This window comes from Equus asinus, chromosome X (assembly GCF_041296235.1).
Source record: "Equus asinus isolate D_3611 breed Donkey chromosome X, EquAss-T2T_v2, whole genome shotgun sequence".
Classification (NCBI taxonomy): domain Eukaryota; kingdom Metazoa; phylum Chordata; class Mammalia; order Perissodactyla; family Equidae; genus Equus; species Equus asinus.
The window spans coordinates 18,950,548-18,977,689 of NC_091820.1; the positions used below are offsets into that span (position 1 = coordinate 18,950,548).

The 27,142-nt window shown below is 40.0% G+C and overlaps 1 protein-coding gene across 3 annotated transcripts in view; it reads right to left on the reverse strand.

The window, feature by feature from the left end:
• Window positions 1–3,870: 3,870 nt before the first annotated feature.
• Window positions 3,871–27,142, reverse strand: part of APOO (apolipoprotein O) — a 68,060-nt gene continuing 44,788 nt past the window's right edge. The window contains exons 8-11 of one of the 3 annotated variants that reach the window (XM_014867889.3): window positions 19,858–19,923; window positions 15,988–16,502; window positions 15,145–15,287; window positions 3,871–3,933 (exon numbers count right to left, since the gene is read on the reverse strand). In XM_014867889.3, coding sequence (XP_014723375.1) covers window positions 19,888–19,923 — 36 coding nt within the window. In that variant the 3' untranslated portion in view covers window positions 3,871–3,933; window positions 15,145–15,287; window positions 15,988–16,502; window positions 19,858–19,887. Of the gene's footprint in view, window positions 14,537–15,144; window positions 15,288–15,987; window positions 16,503–19,857; window positions 19,924–27,142 lie in introns of all 3 variants that reach the window. The other 2 variants (XM_070503064.1, XM_070503063.1) reach the window with 2 other exon arrangements.

A 27,142-nucleotide genomic window follows, 5' to 3' on the forward strand; every position in this document is an offset into this window, starting at 1 on the left:
AAGAGGTGGAAGCAACCCAAATGTCCATCGATGGATGAATGGATAAACAAAATGTGGTATATACATAAAACGAAATATTATTCAGCCTTAAAAAGGAAGGAAATCCTGTCACATGCTACAACGTAGATGAACCTCGAGAACATTATGCTAATTGAAACAGGCCAGTCATAAAAGACAAATACTGTATGATTTCATTTATATGAGATATCTAAAGCAGTCAAATTCCTAGAAACAGAAAGTAGAAAGGTGGTTACCAGGGTCTGGGGGAGGGGAAAATAGGGAGTTGTTTAATGGTATACAGTGTTACTTTTGCAAGATGAAGAAGTTCTAAAGATCGTTTTCACATCAATTTGAATATATTTAATACTAGGGAACTTGAACTGCAACTTAAAAATGGTTAAGACGGTAAATTTTATGGTATGTATTTTTTACCACATTTTTAAAAAGTCTTGGTTTCAAACATCAGAAACAGAATAACTTAAGAAATTAAAGGAAGAAAATTTTGGAAGACTTTGATTGCTCATAGAATCTCTGGGAAGGCTGAAGATCCAAACTTCACCTCTAAGAACAAGACAGACTGGGAATCGGGAAATTGGCATTCCTTTGAAGCTTTAAGAGTTTTGTGTATTCCTTGCACTGGGAAGCATTCAGTAATAAATCTCAGGTTTGTAAATGTCAAGAAAAAAAGATAAATAAAGAACTAAAAGAGGAAGGCTGAGTTCAAGGAAGTCAAAGGGGTCAGGCAGCAGGTGCACTCGGTTCTAAATTAGGACAGGAACAGTCTGCAACTGCAGACTCTGAAACAATGAAAGGCAGCGGACTCAGTACGCTGAAAAGATATTCCATTGTGACGTGAGCATTTTGATCTACGTCTGACCCTGTTCTCACTGTATTAAAAAAAAGTCTCTCTTTGGTGGGAACTAAAAACAAAATCTGATTCATATTGAATTTTTTTCCCAAATGTTACACAAAGGAAAGTAATAATGCCGACTGTGAGAATTGAAGTGGAAATCAGATCTCAGCCCGTCCAGAACAACCAATGGGGACAATAGACAATAACTGTGACTCTAATGAAATTCATTTCTCAGCTGAAGGCACTGGGCCGATGTTTCTCTTGCTCTATTCTTAGCACTAAATGTAACTTTTTCCCTTTCAGGGAAACAGCTCCCTTCAGTTTGAAACAATAGATATTCACACTGCATTCCATATTTTCTCAGTGTTGCCTAATATGTCATGACCTCCTCTCTTCCCCAGCAAGTATGACCGAGATTTCCCCTTCTGCAGGGGGTCACAGCTGTTTTCAGAACAAGAGTGTGTGGAGTCGGCATAACGGCTCAGATCTCCGCAGCAGGAACAGCAGCGGTAGAGAGAGGGAAGGCTCAAAAGCTGTGTCTTACTCATCTTTTCATCTCCCGTGCTATGCTTACTGTTTACTGGCATTCAGTAAAGGTTTGTTGAATGAATAGGACAAACAAATTCAGTATCTTGATACACAACACATCAAAAGGAGCTAAGAGTTTTAAAGTAAAAGTGGTTGTTGCATTATGACTGCTCAATAAATGCGAAGGGAATGGGTGGTTGAATGAGCTCGATTTCCTAGTGACCATGCCTGCTATTGTCTTTTACACTGCTGTGGTGCGGGGTCTAGCTGCCTAGCAAATATCTACTCCCCAATTCCCTCTCAAATAAAATACCAGTTTTTCACTTGGCATATTGCTTCCCATTTGTCAGACTCCATCACAGCTAGGTTAAGTTATAGTCAGCAAGTAAGCTGAAGTAATGGATGGAAGTTCTTGGAAGTCTAGGAAGGGAGGCGGCATGTGCTGCTTCCTCTCTTCTTCCATTCTGCTGCTTGGAATTATGATGTGATGGCTGGAGCTCAAGCAGCCACCACAGACCACAAGGATGAGAACCATATCCTAGGGATGGCAGAGTGGAAAGCTGGAGAGAGCCTGAGTTCCTTATGACCATGGAGCTGTCATACCAGCCCTGGACTGCTTACTTCTAAACTTCTTTTATGTGATAAATAAACTTCTAGGCACTAGTTTTAGGGTCTCTGTTACTCATTTCTGAACCCAATCCTAAGTGATACAGCTGTGGTCTTGGAAAACACAGAACTAGGGGCGAGGTCTCAGATTCTATTCCGCCTCTCACACTCCTCTCATCAAGACGTCAAACTCAGTCTAGTGACTGAGTCCTCTACCTCACAAGGGAATCCCAGCTTAGATTGTTTTCATGATATATTTCTGTACAACTGTAAAGGCAGTTTAACTTGACTGGCAGTCCCCAGCTCCTGACTCCTCTCCTCTGCTCCTAGAAGCCAGTGCAGTGCCATGGTGCTCACCAAAGACTCCCCCTTGGCCTCTCTGCCTCCCTCATTCCTGACCTCTTCTAGGCCTGCCTTCTCCTTACAGTAAAATTGTCCAACACCCCCTTGCACTCTGATTGAACTGATTCACAATAAGAGAATGAATGACTAATAGTCTTCAACTGGGGAGAGGGGTAGGCGAGCACACCTTTTACAAGTGTATAATTGAGAAAGCATTTGTAATAGGTGGGGGAGAGTGAGAGCGGAACATGGCTGTATCCACGACTTGCCCAGGCCACACAGGTGGGGAGGCAAAGACCTGAGACAGGAACCCAGGCTTTCTAGCTCCAGGCTCAGCATCCTTTCCTTTGAGCCAAAGGGTCAGCACCTTGGGCACTCCATTTCAGCACTGGTGTTACCAAGTCCAGGGTCACCACAAAGACCACATGGAGGGTGAGACGTGTGCCATAGGAGCTCTGCCAAGTTGGAATGTGTTGGTAGGGCCGAAGCCACAGGAAGCCATAGGAGCGGGAAGTCTGTGGGGAGGATCGTGGGCTGCATTTCAACCCAGAGGCTCTGAGCGGTACATGATGGGAAAGGGAAGTGGCTCACATTGTGTGGTGTGACTTCTCTCACGGGGCTCTTTCACAGGAGTCTTCCAAAGAAGACATGAAACTGTCCAGAAGGCATCTCTATCACTTCTTCCAGGGCTGAGATTCTGCTATGGGTCCCCTATCTTCTCGGTGATATTCAAAAATAACATGATATAGAAATCTTTTTTTTTTTTAAAGATTTTATTTTCCCTTTTTCTCCCCAAAGCCCCCCGGTACATAGTTGTATATTTTAGTTGTGGGTCCTTCTAGCTGTGGCATGTGGGACGCTGCCTCAGCGTGGCTTGATGAGCTGTGCCATGTCCGCACCCAGGATCCGAACCGGCAAAACCCTGGGCCATCGAAGCAGAGCGCACGAACTTAACCACTCGGCCACGGGGCCGGCCATGTAAATCTTTTTTTCTAATGTGGTAAAATTTACATAACATAAAATTTACCATTTTAGCCATTTTTAAGTGTACAGTTCATTGTCATTAAGTATATTCATGTTTTAACCATCACCACCATGCACCCCCAGAACTCTTTTCATCTTCCCCAACTGAAACTCTCTCCCCATTAAACACTAACTGCCCACTCCCCTCCCTGCAGCCCCTGGCAACCACCCTTCTACTTTCTGGCTCTATGGGTGTGCCTACTCTAGGGGCTTCATGTAAGTGGAATCATACAGTATCTGTCCTTTTGTGACTGGCTTCTTTCACTTAGCATAATATCTTCAAGGTTCATGCATTTTGTAACGTGTCAGAACTTCATTCCTTTTTGAGGCTGAATAATGTTCCATCGTATGGATAGATATAGGAATAGTTTTGAAAGAAAAAATACATGCATACACGCCCTCGCACATATATATATAAACAAAGCTATTGAAGAGATCTGATACTGCACAAGGGGTTTGAGTTTGAGTCTATGGTTCAGGCAGTGAGTACATAAGGAGTTGTTAGCCTTGCCACGTACCAGGTGCCAGTGAAGAGAGAGAATCCAACATGGGCCTATCCTCCAAGACAGCTCACTGTCAACCTGGGAAGCAAACACAAGTAGCTTTAATACAATAACACGAAGATTATTGTCAAAACAAAGGTGAAACAGACGTATTCCCGCTAGGAGGTGTCAGAATGATTACACAAAGGTTGACCTTTGAGTTGGCCTTTAAAAACAACGAAGTCAGAGGTAACTAGACTAGTGACCTCAATGGCAGGGCTGAAACTCTCACAGGCAGGGGTGGGCGTTCCAGTTGTGATGGCTGCAAAACAAATTATCCAAAACTTTGAGGTGTAAAAGCAACCATTGCTTATGCTCCTGGATTCTGAGTCTTCAACTCCACCACGGCACAGAAGGGACAGGTTGTCGCTGTTCCACGACACCTCAGCTGGAAGGCTTGGAGGCTGGCTCAGTCACATGTCTGACAGTTGATGCTGGGTGTCGGCCAAGATCTTAGCTGGAACTATCAGTGGAATACTCACTGTTCTCTCTTCCTGTGAACTGGGCTTCCTCACAGCATGGTGACTGGGTTCTGAGGGTGAGCATAGTGAGGCAACCAGGTGTAAGCCACATCGCATTTTATGACCTAACCTTAGAAGTCACACAGCGCCACTTCTGCCGCATCCAATTGACAGGAGAACGTCACTAAGGTTGGCCCATATTCAAAGGGCGGAGAATTAGACTCCACCTTTTGGTGAGAGGGATGGCCAGATACTACAAGAACATGTGGAACCAGAAATATTGCTGTGGCAGTATTTGACCATTTGGCAGTACACGCCTGAGGCTGGAACCACCTTGGCGTGGGGACTCCCTTTGGGACAATGGCTGAGTCCATGAATGCAAATCAGCTATAGGAGTATTAAGAGTGGTAGCCTTGAGCCATCGCTCCAGCCCTTGCAATGACTAATTTCAGTAGTGACCAGGTCACGTCTGTCTTTCATTTAGGACTGACCAATCCAGACCTAGTAAACCCCTGAGGTTCTGGAATACAATTTGGTGAGGGGCTAGGAGAGAGTGAGAGAGGGCGAGAACAAGCAGTACTTGATTGCCTACAATTTGGGTATGTGGGTGCCTGAGCAATTAATTTGATTACATGGAAGTGACACTTGTACCTCCAAGCTGGTGAAGAGGTCATACCTGTACAACTTTCATATGCCAATTTGTGGGCATGACTGCTCCCCTACCACCGTATTAGAAGCTCTTTTGAGGGCAGGACCCATCTTATCTGGTCTCCCCAAAGGATTTAATAACAAGCTTGGCCTTTGGAATCACACAACCCTTGATTTAAATCTCAACCCTGCCACTTCCCATTGTGTGGCCTTAGATATGTTATTTGATTGTGCTGGACTTGAGTATCCTCACATCAGAATTTTAATTAAAAGGATTAAATGAGATTATTTTGCCCTGTACCTAGAAGGCACTCAATAAATGTTAGTTCCTTTCCCACTCAAAAATGTTGAATGGCCAGGCACACTAGGACTCCCCCATGCCACCCTTCCCCATTTAGCTTTTTTATTTCCCATGAGTCCTTCCTCTCCCCCACTCCTCTCATGGTGAATGCTCCAGAGACTTTCCCTGAGCCTTCCAGGTCTGCTTTCCCCAGGAGTTTCACTCCTCCTGTTTCCACCATGGTAGGAGGAGGAGTGGGAGAGGCAGAAAGGGGCCAGGGGCTTCAGGACTAAGAGAGAAAGAGGGGCTGGCATGCCCTGGGGAGGGGGACTAGTGGTGCAGAGAGGAAGCCGAGTTACCAGAGCAAGTTAAATCCTCTTCATTCACTGATGAAACACATATTGATTGAATCTCACTAAGTCCCAAACACTATGCAAGAAGGATACAGCAGTGAGGAGAAACAAGGTCTCTAATCGTTGTAGACTTTTGGAATTTATATCAGTCATTAGTGTATTGTATGTGGGGGAAAGATGGGGAGAAGATGGTGTAGATAAAATATAGACAAACAAAATATAATATAGTGATAATGCAACAAGGAAAATAAAACTGCCTTACACTGGCTGATCAGAACCCACCCAACCAAACATCAATTTAGGTCAAGACCTGGATGACAAGGAGCTAGCCTTGCAAAGGTCCAGGGCAGGGTTGGACCACCTCCAGCACTACTGACATTTGGGGCCAGATCATTCTTTGTTGTGAGGCTGTCCTGTGCACTAGAGGATGTTTAGCAGCATCCCCGGCCTCTGCCCACAAGATGCCAGTTGCGCCCATCTTCCCAACTTGAAACAACCAAAAATATCTCCAGACATTGTCAAGTGTCTCCTGGGGAGCAGAATCACCTGAGTGAGAACCACTGGGCTAAGGCAAGGGCACTCCTGGCAGAAGGAACAAGGCCCCCAGCCAGCTTGGCATCACCAGTTCCAGCTGCCCCTCCCTCTGGGTGAACCTGTCAACTGTGACAACTGGCAACAGATCTTAGAGAGGAAAGGGGTAAACTAGGAAGTGGGAGTACTTCTTGCTTCAATGCTTCAGCCATAGTCTGCTCTTTTTTTCCATTCGCAACCTGACACTGGGGCCAGACAGTCTCAGGATACAGCAGGGCACACACTCAGGTGGGTACTACAGGTCTGGGCTCTGTGTCACTTCCCTGAAGAGGACCCCCTGCTGTCCACCAAAGTCAGAGAAGGGCCAGGCAGCCACATGCCTATCATTCAAGATCAGATTTTTAGCTGCTTTTAGCAGTTGTCTTTGTTAATTGGAAAAAATAAATGTAAACAACTCTACCTCGAATTTTTACCCTGTAAACTAACCATCTCTAAATATCATCAGCTTCCGAGAAATAGATTAATGAAATTAAAAGAGTCACAAAGAGAAACAACTGAGCCAATATCACTCAAACTCCCTAAGGACATTTTGATTACATTTTGAGAAATTCCCTCATTCTATTTCAGAGACAATAGACAACACTATATGGGACAGAACAGGGGGTCAGGCCAGAGTTCAGATAGCAGGGGTGCTGCTCAGGCAATGCAGGACACGTCTTTCTTTTTCATTATTTTGATTGTGATAAAAAACACATAAAATTTACCATCTTAGCCATTTCTCAGTGTACAGTTCAGTAGTGTTAAATATATTTACAGTTATGCAACAGATCTCCAGAACTTTTTCATTTTGCATATCTGAAACCGCACCCATTAAACAAGAACTCCTCATTTTCCCCTCCCCCCAGCTCCTGGAAACCACCATGCTTTCTGTTTCTATGAATTTGACTCCTTTAGATACCTCCTATCAGTGGAATCACACAGTATTTGTCCTTTTGTGACTGGCTTACTTCACTTGGCATAATGTCCTCAAGGTGCACCCACATTGTAACATGTGGCAGAATTTTCTTCCTTTAAAAAAAAATTGTTCTGGATTGCCTTCTTTTTTAAGCCTGGGTAATATTCCATTGTACGGATATATCACATTTTGTTTATCCATTCACCTGTTGATGGACATTTGGGTTGCTTCCACCTCCTGGCTCTTGTCAATAGTATTGCTATGAACATGGCTGTGCGGATACACACACAATCTTTTTTTAGACATCTTTATTGAGATATAATTCACACACCATACAATTCACCCATTTAAAGTGTACAATAATTTTCCGTATGTTCACAGAGTTGTGCAACCATCACAACAATTTTAAAATATCTTCAACACCATAAAAAGAAACCCATTAGCAGTCACTCCTGCCCTGCCCCATGATGGTCAGTTTTATGTGTCAACTTGGCTAGACTATAGTCCCCAGGTGTTTAATCAAACATTAATCTAGGTGCTGCTGTGAAAGGTATTTTGTAGATGTGATTAAAGTCCACAATCAGCTGACTTTAATCTAAGTGGGCCTGATTCGATCAGGTGAAAGGCCTAACAGCAGAACTGACATTTTCCTGAAAAAGAAATTCCACTTGCAGATTGTGGCCTCAGCTCATGCCTGAGTTCCAGCCTGCCCTTCCTGACAGCCTGACTCATGGATTCTGGACTTGTCTAGCTAACCCCTAAATCACCTAAGCCAATTCCTTACAACAAACCTCTCAATATCTATCTCCTTAGTTGTTTCTACTGTTTGGCTGTTATGAATAATGATGCTATGGACATCATTTGTGTACAGTTTTTATGTGGATCATGCTTTCATTTCTCTTGGGTATATACCTAGGAGTGGAATTTCTGGGTCATATGATAACTTTATTTATTTATTTATTTAAGATTTTATTTTTCCTTTTTCTCCCCAAAGCCCCCTGGTACAGTTGTATATATTTTTAGTTGTGGGTCTTTCTAGTTGTGGCATGTGGGACATCACCTCAGCATGGCTTGATGAGCGGTGTTAGGTCCACGCAGCCCAGGGTTTTGCAGGATCCAAACCTGCAAAACCCTGGCATCCTGCAAAACCCTGGGCTGCCAAAGCAGAGTGTGCAAACTTAACCACTTGGCCATGGGCCGGCCCCCCATAAAACTTTATGCTTAACATTTTGAGGAACTGCTGGACTGTCTTCTCCACATCCTGAATAACACTTGTTATTGTCTGTCTTTTTTATTATAGCCATCCTAGTAGATGTGAAGTCATATCTCATTGTGGTTTTCATTTGCATTGCCCTAACGATTAATAATGTTGAACATCTTTTCAGGTGTTCATTGGCCGTTTGTATATCTTCTTTGGAAAAATGTCTGTTCAAATCCTTTGCCTAGTTTTAATTATTTGTCTTTTTATTGTTGAGTTGTAGAAGTTCTTTATATATCGGGATACAATCTCTTATCAGATGCATGACTTGCAAATATTTCCCGCACTCAATGGATTGTCTTTTAATTTTCTTGATAGTACCGTTTATAGCACAAAAGTTTTTAAATTCTGAGGTAGTCCAATTTATTTATTCTGTCACTTGTGCTTTTGGTGTTTTATCTAAGAAACCATTGCCCAACTCAAGGTCACGATTTACTCCTTTACCAAGATTTAGTCCTATGTTGTCTTCTGAGAGTTCTAGTTTCAGCTCTTACATTTAGGTCTTCTAAAAGTCTTACCTCTTTGGTAGTGCTTTCCCAGGGAAATATTTACAGCACCACCAAAAAACAAACAATTAAACTATTGTGTTTGAAACAAAATGTGCAATGTGTGCTCTTTAGCATTCTGATCTAGGCTGAGAACAATATTTGAAATGAGCCAGTGCTCTCTCTGTAGGACAAATAAATGCTTTCCTAAGTACGTCACTTTTGAATGGAGTGCAGTTTATGACCTATTTACTTATGAACCAGCCCAAACAGCTTGCCTCCATAGCGTGAGGGAAGGAAGAAAGACTCTATTGTGAGAATCAGAAAAAAAATCCAATCACTAATTTGGTCTAAACAAGGGAGCTTAGAGTTTTCTGTGGCTTTCAAAAACTACTTTCTCTTTGCTTGAGGAAGATGAATAAAAACTGTTTTTTAATGTCTTGTGACCTGGAAATATTTAATGTAAATATAATAGTCCTTTTATTTATGTTTTTACTCTAAAGCTGAGAAGGTGGCATGGCATAATAAAAACAACTACCATCTCAATATACTGTTTCAGGGGGTCCCCAATATTGCCCATTCATTTGGCGATTCACTAAAATGACTTACAGGACTCAGCATATAGTTGTATTCATGGCTTAGGTTTATCACAGCAAAGGGTACGTGATAAAACCAGGAAGGAAAAAAGACAGGCGGATTCTGGCAAAACCCATGCATAGGCTTCATAGGCTTTCTCCCTCCCAGCCTGGAGGAGACACATGGAGTATGTTCCTTTCCCCAGCAGAAAAAATGCAGCCACATGTGTGCAATGCTTCTGCCTAGGGAAGGTCATTAGAGACTCAGCACCCAAGGTTTTGCCTTGGGGCTGGTCACACAGGCAGCTTCTGCCTAGTAACGACCAAAATTCCCAATTCCCAGGAGGCAATCAGGTGTTCGCCATAAACTACATTATTTGCACAAACAATCTATGTGACTTGATAGAGCAGCGTCTAGTGCTCAGTCTTTATCAGCTTGGGGAACTTCTGAGAAGCTGAGTTTCCTAAGGGCCAACCTTGCAAGAAGGCCTTTCTAAAGACAGTAGTCTTGGGCCTGCTATGTTAATTCTCTTCTACGCAGAGGCCATGGCACTCACTCATGCTCTAAATTTGAAGTGTACATAAGGAAACACTCAAATTTGGTGTCTAGTAATATTCTGAATTTGTCAACATTTCAGTGAGTTGAAATTTATCATATCTATGAATAAAAAATAAGTGATATATATATACAACAGTAAATATTATATGGTGGTATGTTTAAGCTCCTAAAAGATTTTTTTTTTTTTGAGGAAGATTAGCCCTGAGCTAACATCTGGTGCAAATCCTCCTCTTTTTGCTGAGGAAGACTGGCCCTGAGCTAACATCCATGCACATCTTCCTCTACTTTCTATGTGGGATGCCTACCACAGCATGGCTTGCCAAGCGGTGCCATGTCTGCACCCAGGATCCGAACGGGCAAACCCCGGGCCGCCAAAGCGGAATGTGTGAACTTAACTGCTGTGCCACCGGGCTGGCCAAACTCCTAAAAGATTTTTAAAGGACCTTACTATGCAAATAGATATTAACTGTAAATTAAACATATCTATTCATTGAAGCAGGACCTGCAGGATCTCAACTTGTACTACTCTTAGCCAGACATTTAAATTCCTATTCATACTTGAAAGTAGTAAGACATTAAATCTTGTCTACATGCAATAACATTAAGGAATAAGAGGAATACATTGAGTGTGCCCCAAAAGCCCAACCCTGGGCTAACTCTTGCTGGATTTGCTGGGGACAGAAGGTGTTCGAAGGGGAAAACAGTGACCAAACAGAGAGAGCATGAGTTTGGTCCCAACACAGTAAAAGTAAAATCACTCACCCAAAGCCAACGTCCCCTGTTTTACCAGGCTTGTTTTCTCTGATTACTCTCCTTCCTTCTCTAAAAAAGTTAATGTACACAAAAAATGTAAAACCACTACCAAGGTACATTATGTTCATGTTTTAGACAAATATCCTTGGGTGCTTCTTTGCATGAGACCAATGTACAGAATCACTATCTATCAGATAGTTAATCTGTATGTTATGATGAGGCTACCGTGTAATTACTCTGTTTTGTTTACTTGCTTTGTTTTCACATCTGATTGTAAACTGTATTTTTCCTCCCTGCCCACCATAACAGAATATCTAGACCATGCATTCAATGGGGGCTTAATAAATCTAAGGGGGAAAAGTCATAGAGATGGAGGCCTTTAGAGAGTACTAGCTCATCCTCCTCTGTTTTTAGATTTGGAAGTCAGAAACATGAGAACACACGCTCTCAGGGTGGTGGCAATCGAACAAATCTAATGCCTATGGGTACCCTCAAAGGCTCAATTGAAACCAATGATAACGTAATTTTGAACTTTAAAGAATTCACTCAGCACACACTTTACAATGTATATGTCAGTGCATTAGGTCAGCACTGTGAGAATACTAAGAAAGAAAATACTTGTCCTGGCTTCAGGGAGATTACAGTCTACTAAAGATCAGGTGTGAACTAAGAAGGGTACAACATGCTTGAGGCCATAAGAAATCTAGAAAGTGATCTAGGAGGTCAGAGAGAAAAGGTTTTCATATCTGGACACTCAGTTCTTCAGAAATGTAAAAGTAATGGTGAATTCAATAGGTGTGCAAACAAGTTAAAAAGGTTTTACAATGGTGCAAGCTTTTCCCTAAATTTCACATTCTGCCTGGAAATGAGTAACAAGAACAGAAGGTGTCCCAAGAGGAAAACAGTAATTACATAAAGAAGTCTTTCAGTAATAAGTTAAGCGTCTTTAGGTCAGCAGGACCACAAAGAGCCAGTAATACAAAGTGAAGAGTAGAAAACAATGCCATGTTTGCTTAATAGGATAGAGAAGAGGTGTGGAAAGCAGACACATTTGCCTCTCCACCCTCACCAACAGGAGGTAAGTAGGGTACATGAAGCAGGGAAGGCCCTGGGAGCGCTATGGCCACTTCCGGTTCTGAAGAGCCTTAGCAAAGCTAACAATACACTAAGTAGTATCTATTTTTCTTCGCAGAAGCAACATGACTTCCAATCCTGGGGGACATGCCCCCAATGGATCGCAGCCTCCCTCTTGAGCAATGTTGTAACTGAGGGTGGCATTCCTGATGAAGGATTCAGAAAATGCATCAGAGATGACCCACAAAATGCCATAGATACACCATAACCTTCTAAAACTTTAAAAAATGGGACGAAATGTATCATATTGCATTCATTACAGGAAGGGCCCCATTGGACACATGGAACCAAAGTTTACAAAGTAAATATGGGACTTTTAATATTAACTTCCTTTCTTTTCTCAGAATTCATTTTTAAATGTTTATTTTTATTTGTGTCAATGTTATAGGGCACAGGGTTTCAAGAGTCAAACATTTCCACTAACTCTGTTGCGAAAAACAGGAGTCCCACTGTCTCCCTCTCCCCATCCTTTCCTTGTGTGCTAATGTCAACTTAAAAACCCCTTTCCTCCCGTCTTCCTGGGGTTTCAGGAGAAAGTAATGTATCTGTTCAGACACAATCATTACTTGAAGGCCATTTTCTCATAATTTAGAAGAGATATGGAAGATAAATTAGATGGTTGATATTTAAAAGCTGATATTTTCCCTGTAGTGAACAAGGCATTTAAAATCATTCCTTCAACTACACTCAAATTTGGGGTCACTACCAAATCCCAGTATTGTGTCATCTAAGCATTTGAAGGACTCACTATGACTTCACTTTTGAGTGAGGGGAACAGTCTTTGGATCCTGTATTTTTCTCCACCTTTGTCTTTGACTCTTCCGTCCGCCTGTCCTCTACACTCCCAAGACAGGCCAATGCTGAAGGGAGAGTCTTCCAAGGTGTGCCCGAGAGGACAGAGTTTATGGACTGACTGTGTGAACACTGAAAGCCTGAAGTCTGCTTCACGAGTTGGAGGTGGGCAGGGAGAAGAGTCACTTTCTTAGCTATTCTTCTGCCTTCCAGAGTCACAGCTAAAGTCCAGCAACAAAGCTCCAGAGTTGATTAAGATGATAAAGACCCCTAAATGTGAAATACAGGTGACTCACCCAGCACTGCTAACTCAACAAAATGTAGAATTGTGAAATTATGAAAACGAACTTTTTCTCCATCCAGAAATTTCTTTGGTTGTCATTTCATAAACATAAATAAGCCTGAACTTTGGTCATGTCTGGAGTTTGACCTAATGGTACCTGCAGAACTATGTGCTGGCTAATTATTGACTCGAAATGTGAACCTACCAGAAGGGAAACAAAACATCAGACAGGAGGTGTACTGGGTGAAAACCAAAACCTCAAGCAAGCTTCTTTCAACTGGTGGTAAACAAAACCATTATTTTAAATATTTACCTTTAATTGAAATTAAGCCTCGGATGAGTTTAGTCCCATAAATATCCTGCTGGTCCCTTTGACAGTGGTTTTTGCATTAGACTGCGTGGGTGCATTGAATTAAAAAGTGAAAACTTTTACACTCAGAGTAAATCACTGAGCTTATTTAATAAGTATGAAAACTGCTGGTCACAAAGAGAAGTGTTTTTCTAATAAGGCTTTCTCAAAGGATAAGTGCAAACTGCATTCATTAAGACAGAACAATGAGGAGAACATAATCTCTGTCTTTTTGCTAAATTCAAGGATTCCGAATTTTATCTTTAAACTAACAAAAGTCAGTAATACTTACTACATGGCCTAATTTTAACTGCCATTGTTTTGCTGTTTAACCATAAGCAAGTCACATTTTTCCATCTGTATATGTGAACACAGGTATTTTGCCTGTACTTTGAGTTTTCATTAGGTCCTTTGGGTATAATGTCATTGATGCAGCAGGGAAGTGCTTTGCATGACATGGGCCACTCTCGGGCTGGGAGCCAGCACTGCACTTAGAACAAAAGCTGCCAACGCAGTGGCCCAGGTACCTGCTACTCCACTGCCCAGGTGGGCGGTCCCTTAGCTAGGCCCAGTTCTTCTGTCTACTACTATTGTTTGGATTGACACAGGTGATAAGGTCGATGAAGGCATTCTTTAGTGCCCCTAGTCCCTTTTTCTTCCACTGAAGCAAAACTGCTTTTAAATCTTGATTTTTGACAAAGCAGCCTTTCTTAGAACTCCAACTACCACATTACCACAGAACAGACCACACCACATTTGTGTCTTCTGAGGAGCTTAAAGCATTCTGAATGGTAGAGAACATTCCCTCCAAAGTCCCTACAGTTATTCAAATAGAACTATGCTAATTAAGGTACAGATAAACTGGATTAAGATTCACAGCTTTATTATAAGGAGAAATGGTCATAAGAAACAGAATAAAAAGTGTAAAAGTAAGTACAGTATTACCTCAGGACAGAGAAAAACAGAGGACAAACCTACTGATGTCAAGAATAAGCCAAGGTGGGCTGGCCCGGTGGCGCAGCAGTCAAGTTTGCACGTTCCACTTCTTGGCGGCCCGGGGTTCGCCGGTTCGGATCCCAGGTACGGACACAGCACTGCTTGGCAAAAGCCATGCTGTGGTATGTGTCCCATGTATCAAGTAGAGGAAGATGTGCATGGATGTTAGCTCAGGGCCAGTCTTCCTCAGCAAAAAGAGAAGGATTGGCAGTAGTTAGCTTGGGGTTAATCTTCCTCAAGAAAAAAAAAGAGAATAAGCCAAGGAAGGAAAGATATAAAATAGCACTTTCAAAAGCATGAAGAGCTAGAAAAATGCAAGATATTATAATATGCACATTTTATATTCCCTACAGTTCAGAGTTCATGGAAGGCATGCAAAAAGTGTTAAATATAAAAAGAAAGCAGCACTGGATACAAAATGAAAAGATCATAGTATACTCATGTGCCACATAATGACATTTCATTCACCAACGGACTGCATATACGACGGTGGTCCCATAAGATTACTACGATACAGCCTCAGTGTGTAGTGGACTATACCATCTAGGTTTGTGTAAGTGCACTCTATGTTTGCACAACTACGAAATCACCTAAGGACGCATTTCTCAGAACATATCCCTGTCGTTAAGCCATGCATGACTGTACAAAGGGCAACTGAGTTACCCTGGTTAGGAGGTGATTCCCCTGCTGTCCTAAATATGAGCTAGATACTACTAGGAGCTGGCTCTGTGACACTCACCTCCCCGTCGGAGGTGTTAAGAGGTTTTAAGGCAACATTTCAAAACTGACTAAAGGGTTAAAAATGAGAATACCTTACAGTTAGGAGGCACTCAAATACCTTTTGATTAATGATCTCCAGAGCATGCTGTGGTGTGGGCCATTTCTTCATCTTCTCTAGATCAAGCAAGCTCAAGAATCAGGAAACTTGTGGAATCTCTACTTTCTGGAGGTGATACAGGAAGCCAAGCCAATGGGAAAAGCCTGAAATAATAATAGAATATTTATAAGGAGATTATTATAATTTTGGCACAGCTTTAATATATTTGGATGATTGGTACAGTAACACAAAAGTATTTCAGCACAAAAGGAAATAAAAGACTTCTGGGTCACTAGGGATAAATTTGCTTCAGCTCATTTATGTGGTAACAATGCTGGCACCATTCCTACCATTTTGGCTCTACCAAGTGTATTTACCATGTGCATGTTCCATGTGTGTACTGCTTTCTTACCAACTGCCATCAATTCTCGAAGGTCAACAATTAGGAACTAAATTGACACTCCAAGAATACAAAGACAACTTTTAATTTCCAAATCTGATTGAAATTTGGAAATTCTCAATTCTCTTTCACATACTGTTCCCCTGCCATCCTTCCTGGCTGGCAGACAAGTCAAAACAGGCTCCTGCTGGTTCCACCAGCACTGGGAATACGGAGTTCAATGAGCTATGCATTCAGGAGCCACAAAGGTGAACATAAGGCCTATATACAGAGAACCAACACACACAACCGCATGCCACTCCTCCACTGGCAGAGGACAGAGACTACTTCATTATGCACCTCCCAGCGGCATTCAAGAACCGGATGATCTGTACAAGCTGGGAGACAACGGCATACAACAAGGGGTCATGGTCACTGTTTCTTTTCTATGTCTTCTAACCATGGTCAGGCAAACTATTACTTACAAGTTTTGCTCCTTGTGCTGGCTACTGAAGGAGCATCTCTCAGCTCCAGAGCCATTCTTTTTGACTCGACTCTGCTGTGGGTCTTGGACTCTGCAGACTGCCAGCTGATACTGCCCTAAGAAGAGTTATAATGGTTTTCTTTACACCACACACACACACATATACACCCAGAGACACATACCACACATACCCACACATGAGCACTAGCTACACTTAAACCATCACTCAATAATATCAGGAAAAAAGCATGACAACTTTTTTTTTAACTTGGAATTTTAATTATGTACATAAATAGCAACATGAGAACGAGGAGTTCTAAGGCTTGTACATGATCTCTAGGTGAAAGGATTTCAGATTAGTCCATTTGTAGTATGGCATCGCCCAAGATAACAAAGAGGCCTAGTATAGTTCTTCCCGGAGAAGAAAGCTGATTTACTACATTCAGCACTGACTCTCTGCCATTTTTCTGTAGAAATACTGGTTTACTGTATGGAGTTTCCAATGTTTACCTATAACTAAAAGAAAAAAAAATAAGTAAACTGTGCCAGAAAAAAATCAAAACAACTCTACATTTTGGCATTTTGAAGTCTTTAGGTTTAAATAGAGGAACCACATCAAATATTTACATTACCATTATATGACCATGAGGATCATAATCAGCCAGAGAAAACTGTATTTATTCCCATTTTATAGATGGGTAAACTGAAAACCAGAAGTTCTGTGTTTCATCAATACTACATTCAGATTCTCAACTGGCTGTGTATCTGAGCATAATTAAACGGATGGATGAACACACAAAAAATAAATGCCTAAATGGCACAGCACACACCACATCTTTCCCCTTCTGAAAACCAAACAACCACGTTTCCATCCATCTGCTGGAGGAGAACGTGATTATACCATTGTCAGTCTGACGCATACCTTTCCTCACATCATCCCATTATTCTTTTCTGGAATGAAACACACGTCAATCCAAAGACACATCAAAGACACACCAAAGACAAACCGACTCTTCTCCAGATTGTTTTTTACCTAATATTTAATGAATCTACTTAGCAATTAGAGGTTGATAAATATTTTAAAGGCCAGTGACTACTTGCTTGATTTTTTTAATATAAAACCAAAAATTCTTAAATTAAACATATAAACCACTAGCTCACCTTTTCTATCTCAGTTTATTAATCAGTTATGGACTTCTCTAAGAAGTCAATAGATTTACTGCATCGTTAAAAACTATAAACTGGAAACAACCTATATTAATAAAGATTCAACAGATCATGGTAGTCTATGCTAGGAAATTATTAAGCAACTAGAGGAGGAATGAGACAGATGTATAAGTACTGACAGGGACAGATGTACACAATATATTAAGTGAAAAAAAGCAAGTTCACTCATTCATTCAACACAGGTAAACCTAGCACTCTCTATGAAGTATTCTTACCAAAAAACGGAACCTAAATCTAACTAAGACGTCAGATGCAACTATCAGTTTATGGGAAAAGCAGAGAAGAGAGGAACCAAGAGACAAACAGAACGACACTAAACGTGGGACTCAGCCACAGCCAGAACACGGGAAATTCTAAAGGACAAATAAGCCCGGTTTTTCAACAAATAAACGGCAAGGGAAAAATGAGGGAGAAGGAAGTATTACAGTTTAAATGGGACTTAAGAGACGTTATCAGTCAAACACAACGGGCAGATCTTGTTTAGATCCTGATTCAAACAAACCAACTGTAAAAAGTTATTAATGAGACAATCAGGGAAATCTGCATACTGTCTGGATATAAGATGATATGAAGGAATTAGTGTTAATTTCTTTAGGTGTGATAATAAAATCACGAGATGTACCCTCATGGAGCTTTCAGTGTACTTGCAAAACAATACAAGGAATATGATCTCATTCTGTCAGAAAACCAAAAGCATGTACAGACACATATGTGTGTGGGGGAGTGTACCCCCCCACAACACCACCCACATTTACATATAGAGAAAAAGTTTGGAATGATATACCAAACTATTAACAGAAATTACCTCTGGGGAAGTAACAGAGGACAAAACAAGCTTTAAAAATATTCATCTAAAAAAATTTCTTTACAACAAATATACATCAGTTTTGTAATAAAAAACTACATCTCCAATAAAGATCTAAAAGAAAGAAAGGATGAAATCAAAGTTGTATATACAGTAAGCTGAACTCTGGCCCAGAATATTTTTGAAAAATCAAATGCGTATTTATATAGTTTCCCTTTATTCCATGTCTCATTGTCCCTGTAGAGGAATATAACCATATTCAATGTAAAGTCTCTGGAAAACACGTGTGGCTTCCTGGCTGCTCATCCTCTTGTCCCTCTTCTAATAATACTTCCAGTGCACATCTGGCTCCACTCTCCAGAGATGCTGATTCTGGGTAGGGCCTAAGCCTCTGCCTTTTAACAAGCTCCCCAGGTAATTTTTTTGTACAATAAAATTTGAGAACTACTGACTTGGAGTTTCCACATGAAGGGCTGTAATGTGAAAGAGGATCTGGATTTGTTTTCTGTGACCCTTAAGGCAGGATTCGGACCATAACATAGGAGTTCTAAGGAAACATATTTTTGCTTAGTATAAGAAACAGCTTCCTAAAAAGGAGAACTCCCCAAAGATGGCTGCCCTGTGGGGTGAATTTCCTATTAGTGGAGTGAAAAGTGGGAACACACAGGGCTACAGGGGATTTATGCTTGAGGCTGGGGGTTGGGCCAGATGACCCCTCTCAAATTCTAAGACTTTCTGGGTCTCTAAAAATATGGAGACAGCTTGAGAAAGAAAAACCTCAAATCCACAGCTTTCAGGAATTTTAAATAGCAGCCATGATTCACAATAAATGTAACACTAATTTTCAAAAAAATTTTTATTATAAAAGAAAATTCATATTTATTGCAGAAAAATTTAAAATATAGAAAGTTATATATAAGAAAAAATATAAAAACCATCCTAAATCCTACTATCCCAAGATATACACTTAAATTTTTTGTTGTATTTCCTGGTCTTTATTCCCTCTAAAAATCTATCATACTACCCTTTGTTTTTCCACTTAACAATAACTGTGTACATGTTTCCAAGCAATTAAATATTACTGAAACATAATAAAACATTCCTCTTTATGGCTATACCATAATTAAGCTATTTTCCTGTAATTGAATATTTAGATTATTTCCAAATTCAATATAATTACAAGGAAATCACAAGTGCTATTATACAATTTTTAATATCTACATAAACTAATATTAATACAATGGTGTTTTGTACTTAGCAGGTACTCAATGAGTAAATATTGAACACATGAATGAAAATAAATGCTGAATTGAATTTAAGACCAGAAGAAATCACACTGATTTCCTGACTTCATCCATCATCCTAACTTTTTCTAGCCTCAGGTTATTCAATCTTTAAAGAACGAATAATTACATCTATGAATTCTCTGTGTCACTTATGATAATATCTCTATATACTCTTGAGCTTCTCTACAACAGTCATGCATTCAAAAATGTTTATAGAATGACAATTAGACGAATATAAGTGTGCTTACTATCGTGTTGTTTGAAAAAAAAATAAACCTAAGGAATAATGGCATTTTTCAACTGTTTGAAATAGTTTTGTAGACAAATACCAAGTGTCGAGTTCTAGGTTATGTAAAAAACCCAGGTACTTCTCAGGAACAAACACAACTGAATAAGTCATGGCCTTTAAGCCCAGAAATTAAAGATGGAAAGACATATCATCCACACAGAGTTGAAACTGCTATAATTAATTTAATTAATTAAAGACAAGTCATTTCAGCTGGTGCTAACAAGGCTAAAAAAAAAATAACCACAGAGTTTTCTGGTTCTTTACCTGATTAAAACGGGCAGAGCATGAAGTATTCTACTTATTTCCGGGTGAATTCTTCACGTTTCCTGGCTTGTAAAACAAAAAGTAAGAATATTAATATAGTTTGAAAAGAAATAGTGAAACTTCTAAAGAAACAGTGGAACAGCTCAAAGTCCTCGTCTTTAGTATGTGGCTGAATACAAACATTAAATATTATTATAATGCAAAATGACCCATTTCTCAGTAAACTGAAGGAATTACTAGGGCTCCCTGAGGGCTCTGCTGTACAGTGATTTAGGCACAGAGAAGAGCAGGAAATAAGGCCCCATTGATCTTCACTACACGGATTTGGCCAAACAGTTGATCCCATAAAAAATCAAATCAATAGTGAAAATATTCATTATTACTTTATGCCACTGTCATTGTTAAAGAAGAAAACTTACACCTTCCCGTAGGTGCTCCGCTCTGTGTACCATCCACCATAGGGGCCAAATCACAAAACATGTTTACTCTGAAAGAGGTTATAATGGAACCACACTCATTCTGCCTGGCTGCCATCTGGGAACATATAATTAGGTCATGTCATCCATGAGAAGTGATGTAGGAAAGTTTCTAGTGGGAAAAGTTCATGTGTTAAATGTTTAAGGTCTTACTTTCTTTCCTATATCTTTTTAAGACTTTAATTCTGAAAACACATTAGTAAGACCTGATGTATGTCAAGGATCTGAGTTCTCATGAGATGGCAATCTGAAAAACACCAGGCTGCAGTTGAGTGGGCAGTGGGGCTGTGATTCTGTGGTCTAGACTTGGTGAGGGCTCTCCTGGTGGCCTTCTCTCAGAGTTATCCATGGGTGAAGGAGGGGAGAGTGAGAAAGCAGAACACGTGATTAACTCTGTAATTTCAGAGCATGCTTTCTAGGCAACTTCAGGCTTACCAGAGTGGTTGAGAACTGGTCTCTAAGCATGCTGATCATACATCCTGACTTGCCCAAGTTATACTAGTTTATACCCATTTTCACAACATAAATAATAGTGCCTCCTTTCACTCTCAAAGAGTATCCTGGTTTGGATGATAAATTATATGGTCACCCTATCTATAGATCACATCCACTTGATGATGTTCTGGGGAACAAGGCCATATGTATTACTGTGGATCATTATACAACACCCAGGTCTACTTGTTGCTCTGAACAGAGCCCTACAGGGATCAGCGCCTATGTGCCTTACTCTCTTCTTCCAGAGCCACTTTCACACACACACACAGCTCCAGAGGCCTTCCTGCTATTGCTCTTCCAACTTGCCAAGTTCTTTCCTGGGAAGAGACCTTTGCAAAATGTATCCCTTGACCTAGAGCGGTCAATCCCAATTTTTGCCTGGCTAAATGCTATTCATCCTTTAGATGAAGGCTTTCCCAGGTACCCTGCCCTTCGATTTCGATGAGAACATTTTATTCACATTCATAGCATCCATGCACTTCCTGATTTGCATAATTCTTTCATTCATGTTTGAAACCTTCACTGATATATAAGCTTCAGGAGGGCACAACATCCCTAGGATCTTCTAGCATACAGTATTCAAACACTTGTTGAATAAACAAATGGAATGGGGTAGAACCGAGAGATCTGATGAGCGTAAAAAAAAAAAGTTTGGGTATGTAATTAATGAAGAACAAGAAGAGATAAAAAGAGGCTTATGAAGGTAAGTGAAATAACCATGTCTAAGAACCAGGTCTGTCATAAAGACCATGTGGTTCTCTACCTAGTTAAATCTATTTTTTATCTTTTGGACATTAAGAAAATGAGCATATAAAAACATTCTTGTGGTTGAGGAAAACAACTCTGTTGCTAGGAAATTGTTGTTTGGTTACATATCACTCATAGTATAACAAAACATGACAGTCAAATATCTCACTAAAGAAATATTGAGCCCATCCACCCTATGACATATCAGATCTCTCTTGGCAGAGACCACCATGATCTCAGAAAAAACAACATTCTTCGAAAGGCAGTTTGTGATTTAGCACAAGACAGAAATTAATTTTTTTGCATTTTCAGACAGTTTTATTTAAAATATTTTATAACTCAACCATTCTCCTTATAATGTGATTTTAATACTGCTTTTTGTTAGGTTTTTTTAGTAATTAATAAGTTTTATTTAACTCAACATATCTAAGATAATATTATTTCAACATATAATTAATACAAAAATCAATCAATATAAAAATAATAAGATCGTTTACATTCTACCTATTTGTATCATGTCTTCTAAATTTGGCATGAACTTATACTTAGAGTACACCTCAATTCAGACTAACTACATTTCAAGTACTCCATAGCTAGTGGCTGCCATATTGGACTGCACAGAGCTAGAGGAATAAGCTAAAGAGGAATACAATGGTTGCTTTTACGTGTCAACTTGGCTAGGCTATAGTAGAAAATGTATTTTCTTACCATGTCCATGAACATGAATGACAATTTCTATTGGCAAAATTGAAACAGTTGTTTTAATCAAAACATTTATTTCTAATTATAATACACTGTCATGTGAAGGGGATTTCCAGCCAAACCTGTGAGGTATAGCAGCCACTGAAATGTCTGAGCCCCTTACCAGTGGAATTATTTTTATTGATTACTTAACTTCTTCAAAATGCAGTTTCCTCATTTGTAAAACAGGGCTAATAGTAGAACCTGTCTAAAAGACTCTTCATGAGCAGAGTTTAGCACCCAGGGCCAAGCTCACAGCAAGTGCTTAATAAACATTACTGACCTATCCTATGTGGTAGGCCACTTAACTTTGTTGATGAGGAAATAAAAGGTAAGGATAAATGACCTGTTAAAGACCCCAATGAAACACCCATTCACTGGATGTGGTAGGCAGAATAATGGCTCCCAAAAATGTCTGCATCCTAATCTTGGAACCTGTGACTGTGTTACCTTATAGGGCAAACGCGAACTAAGCTGACATTGGAATTAAGGTTGTTATTCAGCAGATCTTACAATAGGGAGATTATTTTGGATTATCTGGGTGAGCCCAATCAAATCACACGGGTTCCTCTAGTCTACGAGGCAGGCAGAAGACAGGGTCACAGAAATGGGATGTGAAAAGGACTTGACCTGCCGTGGCTGGCTTAGAAGATGGAGGAAGAAGCATGTGAGTGAAGGAATGCTGCAACCTCTAGAAGCTGGGAACAGCCCTCAGCTAACAGCCAGCAAAACAGGCATTGGGCCTACAACTGTAAGGAACTGAATTCTGTCAGCAACCTGAATGAGCAGGGAACCAATTCTCCCGTGGAGCCTCCAGAAAGGAATGCTGCCCTGCTGATACCTTGATTTAGCAGCAGACTTCTGACCTATGGAGTCTAAGATAATAACTGTGCATTACTTTCAGCCAGTAAATTTATGGCCATTTCTTACAGCAGCAATAGGAAACTAAAACACTGATAGGAAGACTCTTAACTAATGGTTATAAGACCAATGGCTCCATTTTCCACCAGAAAATGTTATCTTCTCAGGCAGAAACGAAAATGCACAGTGTCACATGACATCTCTCACGGCTATCATGTGCTAGAGTCTGTCCATTTTATGTGTTTCTCACACGTATAAACTCATTTAATCCTCAAGACAGCCCCATGAGGTACTATCCCCATTTCCCAGAGCAATTTCCCAAGGTTTCAAGGCTTATAATGAGGTGGGGGAGAGTCTGGTCCGCCCACTGTGGAGTCCACTCTCTTGGCCCCCAGGCCACACTGCATCCTGCCTGGTTCACCTTTTCTGATACAACAAGCGTATGCCTTTCGAAAAAGGAGATGATCCTTTGTTTTGGGGTTTTTTTTTTTCAGGATTTCTAACTTTTTATTTTGCTAAGTAATGATGCTTAAAAAAAAATCACTGCATAGTAGCTTTATTTCTTAGAATTTTAAACAGCGAAAACTAGAAAGGGCACAAATTCAGAACAAATTTAGCTTTATGGAAAATACCACATTGTTCTTATTTTTATTTTATTGTGGTAAGAACACTTAACACGAGGTCTACCCTCCTGACCAACTTTTAAGTGCATGATACAGTATTGTTGACTACAGGGACGATGTTGCACAGCAGATCTCTAGAACTTATTCATCTTATATAACTGACACTTTATACTCATTGAGTAACAACTCCCCATTGCCCCCGGCAACCACCATTCTACTCTCTGCTTTGGTGAGTTTGATTATTTTAGATACTTCATATAAGTAGAATCATGCAGTGTTTCTCCTTCTGTGACTGGCTTATTTCAAAGATGATCATTTTTAAATCAAATAGCTTATGGCTAAACCTGAGTGTGTTTAGAAAGCTGAGGAATTTAGAATGGGGAAGAGAAAGCAGGGCATATTTACTCAGGGTGGCGGCTGCTGCTTCCCTTTCATTTTCCTGCTGAGCCAGCAAGGGCCTGAACATAACTATTAAAAGCTCAGCTTCAGAAGTTCTGCTCAGTTTTCATGTTAGTAACAGGGTTATATTTCTTTATGCATTTTCCTGCCCTTTAAAGTATTATTAAGATTTCTCTTTTTAGTTATTGTTGGCCTTTAGCAGTCATTCTACAACTCTTTGATAGTAACTTGTTACATTTTTTAAAAACCTAGTAAAAACTATACATGACATTTACTGAGACACACTGCTGTGTTTGGCTAATTACAGGACAACTCCAAAAGAGCCATCTGTGACTCTGGGGCCTGACACCCACACTGATCTCCATCTGTGATACTCAGACCTTGGGCTGGGACTATTCTGAAAGGGTTTCAGATTAGCAATGGATAATCAATACATAGTTTCATGCTTTTATTAAGCGCCTAGAATCAAAGAATGAAAGCCATATGGAGAAGATCGATAAATCTACTACATTAAGAACTTCTGACCTACCTCAACAAAGAAGAAATATCCTAAATAAACAATCTAACAGCGCATCTAAAGGAACTGGAAAAAGAAGAACAAACAAAGCCCAAAATCAGCAGAAGGAAGGAAATAATAAAAATCAGAGCAGAAATAAACAAAATAGAGACTAAAAAAACAACAGAAAAAATTAATGAAACCAACAGCTGGCTCTTTGAAAAGATAAACAAAATTGACAAACCTTTAGCTAGACTCACAAAGAAAAAAAGAGAGAAGGCTCAAATAAATAAAATCAGAAATGAAAGAGGAGAAATTACAATGGACACCTCAGAAATACAAAAGATAATAAGAAGAGTATGAAAAGCTATACGCCAACAAATTGGATAATCTAGAAGAAATGGATAAATTCTTAAATCATAGAACCTTCCAAAACTGAATCAAGAAGTAGAGAATTTTAATAGACCAATCACCAGTAAGGAGATCGAAACAGTAATCAAAAACCTCCCAAAAAACAAAAGTCCAGGACCAGATGGCTTCCCTGGTGAATTCTACCAAACAGTCAAAGAAGACTTAATACCTATACTTCTCAACCTGCTCCAAAAAATTAAAGAGGAGGGGAGGCTTCCTAACTCATTCTACGAAGCCAACATTATCCTGATACCAAAACCAGACAAGGACAACACACAAAAAAGAAAATTACAGGCCAATATCACTGATGAACATCAATGCAAAAATCCTCAACAAAATACTAGCAAATTGAATACAACAATACATTAGAAAGATCATACATCATGATCGAGTGGGTTTCATTCCAGGGATGCAGGGATGGTTCAACATCCACAAATCTATCAACGTGATACACCACATTAACAAAATGAAGAATAAAAATCACAGGATCATCTCAATAGATGCAGAGAAAGCATCTGATAAGATACAGCATCCATTTATGATAAAAATTCTAAATAACATGGGTATAGAAGGAAAATACCTCAACATAATAAAGGCCATATATGACAAACCCACAGCAAATATCATTCTCAATGGAGAAAAACTGGAAGCTATCCCTCTAAGAACAGGAACCAGACAAGGATGCCCACTGTCACCACTCTTATTTAACATAGTATTGGAAGTCCTAGCCAGAGCAATCAGGCAAGAAAAAGAAATAAAAGGGATCCACATTGGAAAAGAAGAAGTGAAACTGTTACTCTTTGCAGATGACATGATTTTATATATAGAAAACCCTAAAGAATCCACTAAAAAACTTTTGGAAATAATAAAGGAATACAGTCAAGTTGTGGGATACAAAATCAACATACAAAAATCGGTTGCATTTCTATACACTAACAACGAAGCAGCAGAAAGAGAAATCAAGAATACAATCCCATTTACAATTACAACAAAAAGAATAAAATATCTAGGAGTAAATTTAACCAAAGAGGTAAAAGATCTGTACATCGAAAACTACAAAACATTGCTGAAAGAAATCAAAGATGACACAAAGAAATGGAAAAGTATGCCATGCTCTTGGATTGGAAGAATTAACATCGTTAAAATGTCCATACTTCCTAAAGCAATCTATAGATTCGATGCAATCCCTATCAAGGGTCCAACAACATTTTTCACAGAAATAGAACACAGAATCCTAAAATTTATATGGAACAACAAAAGACCCCGAATAGCCAAAGGATTCCTGAGAAAAAAGAACAAAGCTGGAGGTATCACACTCCCTGATTTCAAAATATACTGCAAAGCCACAGTAACCAAAACAGCATGGTACTGGCACAAAAACAGACACACACAGAGATGGAACAGAATCGAGAGCCCAGAAATAAACCCACACATTTATGGACAGCTAATATTTGACAAGAGAGCCAAGAGCATACAGTGGAGAAAGGAGAGTCTCTTCAATAAATGGTGTTGGGAAAACTGGACAGCCACATGCAAAAGAATGAAAGTAGACCATTCCCTTACACCATGCACAAAAATCAACTCAAAATGGACTAAAGACTTGAATGTAAGACCTGAAACCATGAAACTTCTAGAAGAAAACACAGGCAGTACGCTCTTTGACATCGGTCTTAGCAGCATATTTTCAAGTACCATGTCTGACCGGGCAAAGGAAACAAAAGAAAAAATGAGCAAATGGGACTACATCAAACTAAAAAGCTTCTGCACAGCAAAGGAAACCATCAACAAAAAGAAAAGACAACCTAACAATTGGGAGAAGATATTTGCCAACCATATATCAGATAAGGGGTTAATATCCAAAATATACAAAGAACTCATATATCTCAACAACAGAAAAACCAACCCAATAAAAAAATGGTCAAAAGGGGCCGGCCCGGTGGTGCAGCGGTTAAGTGCACATGTTCCGCTTTGGCAGCCTGGGGTTCGCTGGTTCCGATCCTGGGTGTGGACATGGCACCACTTGTCAAGCCATGCCG